General features: G+C 33.9%; 1 protein-coding gene across 1 annotated transcript; it reads right to left on the bottom strand.

Moving 5' to 3' along the window:
• Nucleotides 1-3667: 3667 nt before the first annotated feature.
• On the bottom strand, nt 3668-5737 carry LOC107924208 (hydroquinone glucosyltransferase). The gene has a single exon (XM_016854549.2). The coding sequence runs from the start codon at nt 5211-5213 to the stop codon at nt 3795-3797; it is 1419 nt and encodes a 472-aa protein (XP_016710038.1). The 5' UTR covers nt 5214-5737; the 3' UTR covers nt 3668-3794.
• Nucleotides 5738-6000: the final 263 nt, after the last annotated feature.

The raw sequence follows: 6000 nt of genomic DNA, 5'->3' as shown, positions 1-6000 counted from the left end.
TAATTGCTGTTAACGGTGTAATGGTAAGCTGACGTGGCACGTTAAATCATCATTTTAAACGAAAATTTTAGGTTAAATTATACAATTGATCCTTATATTTTTTTTTGTTTTGAGCAATTTAATTTTTTCTTTTACGCAGATGGAGAAGGGAAGAAAATAAAGGGAGAAGTAAAAGAGAATAGAAAATAAAGGAAAAAAAAAGAAAGTTAAAAAAGCATAAAAATAAAAAATTAAATTAATCAAAATAAAAAATATAGGGATCAATTGTATGATTTAACCTAAAATTTTTGTTTGATATGATGATTTGATGTGCCACTTTAGCTTACTGTTACACTGTTAACGACAATTAATGGCTTAGTGACTAAAATGTTACAACACGATAACGTAAGTGACTAAATCGTAACATTTCAAACATAAATGACTAAAATGTAACCTGAGACAAACAAAAGTAGCTATTTCAGTAGTTTACCCCAGGTATAAATTTCAAAAATATTAATTTTTATAAATGGATATAAAGAAATTACTCGACTTTAAAAAAAAACAAGAAAATGACTCTGCTTGGGTAAGCAAGCATTGCCCGGCATTGCATTTGCACATATGCCATTGTTTGTAGACTTCTCGTTGCTTACGAAGTGACTGGGCTTGTCTCCAATCCATTCGAGCAGCAGATACCACAAATGAAATCGATGTTGACACGTCAGTCGTCCAGAAGAGACAATTATTGATAATGTTTTGTGTACGAAATTTTTTAGGTTGCCAGTGGCAGACGGTAATGTTGGATTGGATGAAACGGAAGTAGAATCAAAGGAAAATATCCCGCTTTTGATTACATCGCAATAAAAAGACATGAAGCACACTTAATTGATGTCATAAATGTTATACTCATCTATTCTAGAAGAAATTGATACTGAAATTTTACCCTGCAATGTCCTTTTCACCATGTCTCCTTTCTTTAGATTGGTATACGCCCAGTATGTTGCCAAAGATGATGTATTCACAAAAACTATAATCAGCATATTACAAACACTAATAATTAAAATATATTCGGAGTTAAATTAAAATTTTTTTAGAGAGAACCTAAACATGATGATTAAATTTTCGTGTCCGTTTTACTATTTATATTTAGAATTGTGGCTGTTTTACCATTTACACTCAACACTTATTGGTGATAAACTTTATTTTTAAAATATTATTCATATCCACCGTTCATGAAAACTAATTTTTTGAGGGTTACAGTTATCTTCCTAACAATATCGTCTCCAAACTTTGATTCTTTTTATCCAAAGAGAGCAACGGGAAAGTACTTCAAGTTAAAAAGGGGAAGTGAATACTCATAGGTTTATATGGAAAGTGTAGTGAAGAATTTGATAATGGATGAATCCGATGAGAAGCCTGAGGTTGGGCTAATGGTTATGCCTGGCTTTTGGATTGGTGGCAGTGTCATCGAGAGCCGAGTTTATCTTTCCGGAATGAAGGTTAACGAGTAAATTACCAGCACTATGCAAATCTATCTAGAGTTTAATGAGTAATACACGTACGGACTAATATAGTGTGCTGTTTGTCTATGTGGTTTGTTGTTATTGCTGTAGTAATTGTATCACGACATGGGAGCTCACTGTTTGTTGACAAAGTTCCTTTGTCTTTGTGTGCTTCAGCTGTTCTTCTGGGTTTGATTGCCTGCAAGAATGCAGCAGACAGTCTATGCTTTTGCATTGGGACCTTAGATTACTGAAGAGCAGATGTAAGAAAGAGGTTATGGCTATCAAAACATTGTTGTTCATCTCAAAAACGGTGTTTGATCATCAATGTTTCCGGTTTTTATCAGAAGTCTAGTGCAAATCATAGTTCTAGTTTATTATTTGATGTTAGGAAAATTTTAGGTTTAGAAAAAATGTGTTTGAACAGTGTGAGGAAAAAAAGTTATTTTGGTGTTTTGGGCATGTAGATAAAAAGTTGGGTAAGAAATTAAAATCTCAAAAAGTATATGTTTAAAATAATTAAAATCTAAAAAATTCAAAAAAACCAACATAAGTGAAGGTATTTTTTTTAAAAAGTATTTATAATTTTTTTAATCCTTTGATAATGAGAAACTTTATACTTTTATGCCTTCTAAAAATTTATTATTTAATTTAATTTCTTTTAAAAATAATTTAACTTTAATACCTCAAAAATTTATAATTTTATGTCCCTTCTACTAAAATTTCTGAGTTCGTTACTATAAAAAAATGTTAATATATATTTTGCATGTTTAACTTGTTCATTTGTATTTAATTGGCACCCGAACTTATATTCTATCAACCAAGTTGGTATCTCCGCATTAACCCCATTAATTTGTGTTGACATGGCACTACAAGCCAATCTGATGGTACCACGTGGCTGTCTTAGTATACCACATGTTGAACATAACTTTAAAAAGTTAAAAAAATATTTAAGAATATATAAAAAAAATTCACATCAAGAATAAACCTAGACAAATGGTTGTCCAGATTCATTTCATATGGAATTTTAGTAATGTTATATTTTATTTTATTTTATTTTATTTATAAAATATGAGTTTTACGTTATCTTATTTTAAAATATATAAAATAATAAATTTATAAAAAAATATAGACAATTAAAAATGTATAAAAAGCCTATAATATTTTGAAAAATATATAAAATAATTTATAAATTTATAAAAAATAAAATATATAAATATATAAAAAGACTAAAAGACTAAAAATTTATAAAAAAGGATATAAATACATAAAAGAACTAAAAAGCATAACTAAAATGAATTTGGACAAATAGTATTTCAGATACATTTGAATTTGGACAACCATCTGTTTAGGTTCATTATTGATATAAAAATTATTCAATATTTTTTATTTCACAATAATATAAATAACCTAATATTTTGTAAAAAATGAAATATATAAAATTACTAAAAACATATTTAAAACAACCAGTTATTCGAGTTTATTCTTGACGTGAAACATTTTATACTCTTTTATTAATTAATATATTTTTAAAGAATTTTCAATTTATGTTTCAATGTGATATATTGAGAGACTGCCACGTGACACTACTAGATTGACTAACAGTACCACATCAGCGCAATTAACGATATTAATATAAAAGTATGAACTTAATTGATAAAATATAAATTGAAGTATGAACTAAATAAAAAAATAGATACAAATAAGTAAAACATATATCAACCCTAAAAAATGTAAAATTTAAAGGTCTATTGCAGACATTCTTCCATTAAAAAAAATGAATATCCCGTGAATGAAGTGTAGAATTGACGAGACAGGTAATATATGGTTTCTTTGGTATTTTTTGACACTAACAAGTGACGGATAAGATAGATTATACTTGAAGAGTATAAAATCGAATTTTTTTAAAACAATCTAAATATGAACTGTAAAAATGAATTAATTTCATGTCAATGCCACTCCACCTACTTTCAATCAATGCTAGGCCATCAATAAGATGTGTTGCAACAAGTTTTTTTTCCTTTGGTCGTTGGGTCCACCCCTTTGGCATGATTGGATGCCCATTCAAACTTCCAACTCTACAATGCAACACTTCACTGTGGCCATTGGCCACACCAATCCCACCCACTTCATAAAATAAGGGAAACAGTTAAAAAAAGGAGGAGATGAAAGAACTTAAAACCAGAAACTCCCAAGAAACTCCAACATTTAAACATATAGGCTAAGCTAAGCTGTAGTTACAAACAGATGGCCTGGACCATTTACAGGAGAAGTGAAAATAAATTTATATATAAAACATATATTAAACATAAAAATCTAGATGGCTGTACGGTTCCTCCACCTAGTAGCCACCTCGGAAAGTGCCTTGGTGGAAGACCCATTTTCAGAAAGTGCCTTTGCCGCAGCTTCCTTGAGGTCCTTCATTCTATTTCGAACACCTTTCCCTTCTTCACCTTCCATTAGACCCTTAACAGCCTTTGCAATCTCGTCTCTGCAAACTAAACCGTTTTCGTTGGGTTCTGTTCGCAGTGCCACTTTAATATCTTGGGTTAGCATCGCGGCATTCATTTTTTGCTCAGCGTAGAGCGGCCAGGCGATCAAAGGCACCCCGTTAACGATACTTTCCAGAGTAGAATTCCACCCGCAGTGGGTCAAAAACCCTCCGGTAGAGCTGTGGCTCAGCACTTGAGCCTGTGGTGCCCACGATGGCACCACTAGACCCCGCCCTTTTGTCCTCTCCAGAAACCCCTTTGGTAGAAAGTCGAAAGGGTCCTTCTGGCTCTCCGCACTGAAAAAAGTGGCGTTAGCAACCTTATCGTTTGGGCTTCTTACAACCCACAAGAATCGGTGCTCACTCATCTCCAACCCCACCGCCAACTCGTTTAGCTGGTTGGAAGACAGGGTCCCACCGCTCCCAAAAGACACATACAAAACCGAGCCATGTGGCTGCTTATCTAGCCACTTCAGGCAATCCGTCCCATCAGCTTTGCCTTTGTTACTCGCATCAACGTTAACAAGTGGACCAACCGGGTAAACTGGGGGCTTATCGGGTTCTTTCTCTTGCAACGCCTTCGTTGCTCCTGCTTCCAACTCCACGAAACTGTTCACCATTATGCCTTCAGCCAATCTATACCTCTTTGCATGATGAAGCAGCCATTTGTAAGCGTCGTTTTTCCTGTCTTGAGCCGGGTCCAGCATTTCTTTGCCGCGAATAGGTATGCAGCCTGGAATCCTCACTTCAGGCAAGTCCCTGTACTCGCACGAAACCATTTGGTCAAGCTTCGGCAGGTAATGAAACAGAGACAAGGCCATGGCCGTGGAGGGGAAAAATATGTACGGCGAGAGGTTGAATTCTCCGGTGACATCAAATGCGTCTGTCCCAAAAAGATCAACCACCAAACCGACGAGTTTTGTCTTTGCGGCCAGCGACTTCAAAGCATCCCGAAGGAACGACAGAGAGCGAGCCACCGTTAAAGAAATCACGGTTTCAATCTTTGCGTCTTGAGGGAGGTCACTCAAGTCAACAGGAGGAAGAAAAACATAATCTATAGGGCTGGGAAGGGAATCCAGGGTTGATATTTGAGCTTTAGAAGGAGAATCAGCGGTGGGGATAACAAAAGTGACAGTGAAATTGTGTTGCTGTACAAATCGCTTAGCGAACTCAACGAGTGGAATAAGGTGACCCATCCCAGGACTAGGCAGAATCGCTATATGGGGTGTTTGCGTTTTCGCCATGGCAGTGAAAACAGAACCAAAAGAAGAAGAAAAAGGAAGTACTCTTTCTCTGTTTTTCTCGTGAAGCGTTTGGTATGAAGGGAAAAGAAGATGAAAGATGAGGTTTAAATAGATGGGTGGAGTGAGATTGTGGAATTATTTGTTTGTTTTTGGTGGTAGAAATGAATTTGTAGAACAATACAAGGTTGGGTTGATTAATGGAGTATATCTACTTAAAAACCTATAATTTCTCCTTGATTGTTAAAAGAATATGTGGGGGAATAGTGATGACAGATGAGAAGAGGAATAGAATTTCTAGACTCTTTTAATTACAAATGGAATATTATGGAGAGTGGACCTAGTGATGTCAGTTCCGACGTAAGGCTTATGTTATATAGAAACTTTTTCTTTGCATTTCTTTATTTTATGTTTTGAGTTTTTTTCTTTTGGGTCCTTTCCCGAGCTGTTATGGTGAAAAAGTGCAGCTTTTAACTCAAATCATTGTTAGATGGATTGAACTCGGCCCGCAAACACAAATAATAATTGCTTGGTTTCAGCTTTCGACTAGGCATTAGATTTTTATTTTTATTTTAATTCCTAAAGGTAATTTTAATCATTATTCATAGTGATATTCTTATTTAAAACGTGTAAAAATAATGGAAAATGTTTAGCTATTGTGTTTAAAATTTTATAGAAAATTAGAATCTGAACATTAATATCAATAATTTTTTAGTCAATTATTTCATACTCCTCGGACCCAACAATAAAAGCTGTAGACATTTTGGGAAAAAAAAAAAGAAAAGGTAGT

Source organism: Gossypium hirsutum, chromosome D11 (genome assembly GCF_007990345.1).
Source record: "Gossypium hirsutum isolate 1008001.06 chromosome D11, Gossypium_hirsutum_v2.1, whole genome shotgun sequence".
Classification (NCBI taxonomy): Eukaryota; Viridiplantae; Streptophyta; class Magnoliopsida; order Malvales; family Malvaceae; genus Gossypium; species Gossypium hirsutum.
Note: the sequence above shows the minus strand (reverse complement) of the source record. Positions and strands in the feature narration are given on the sequence as shown.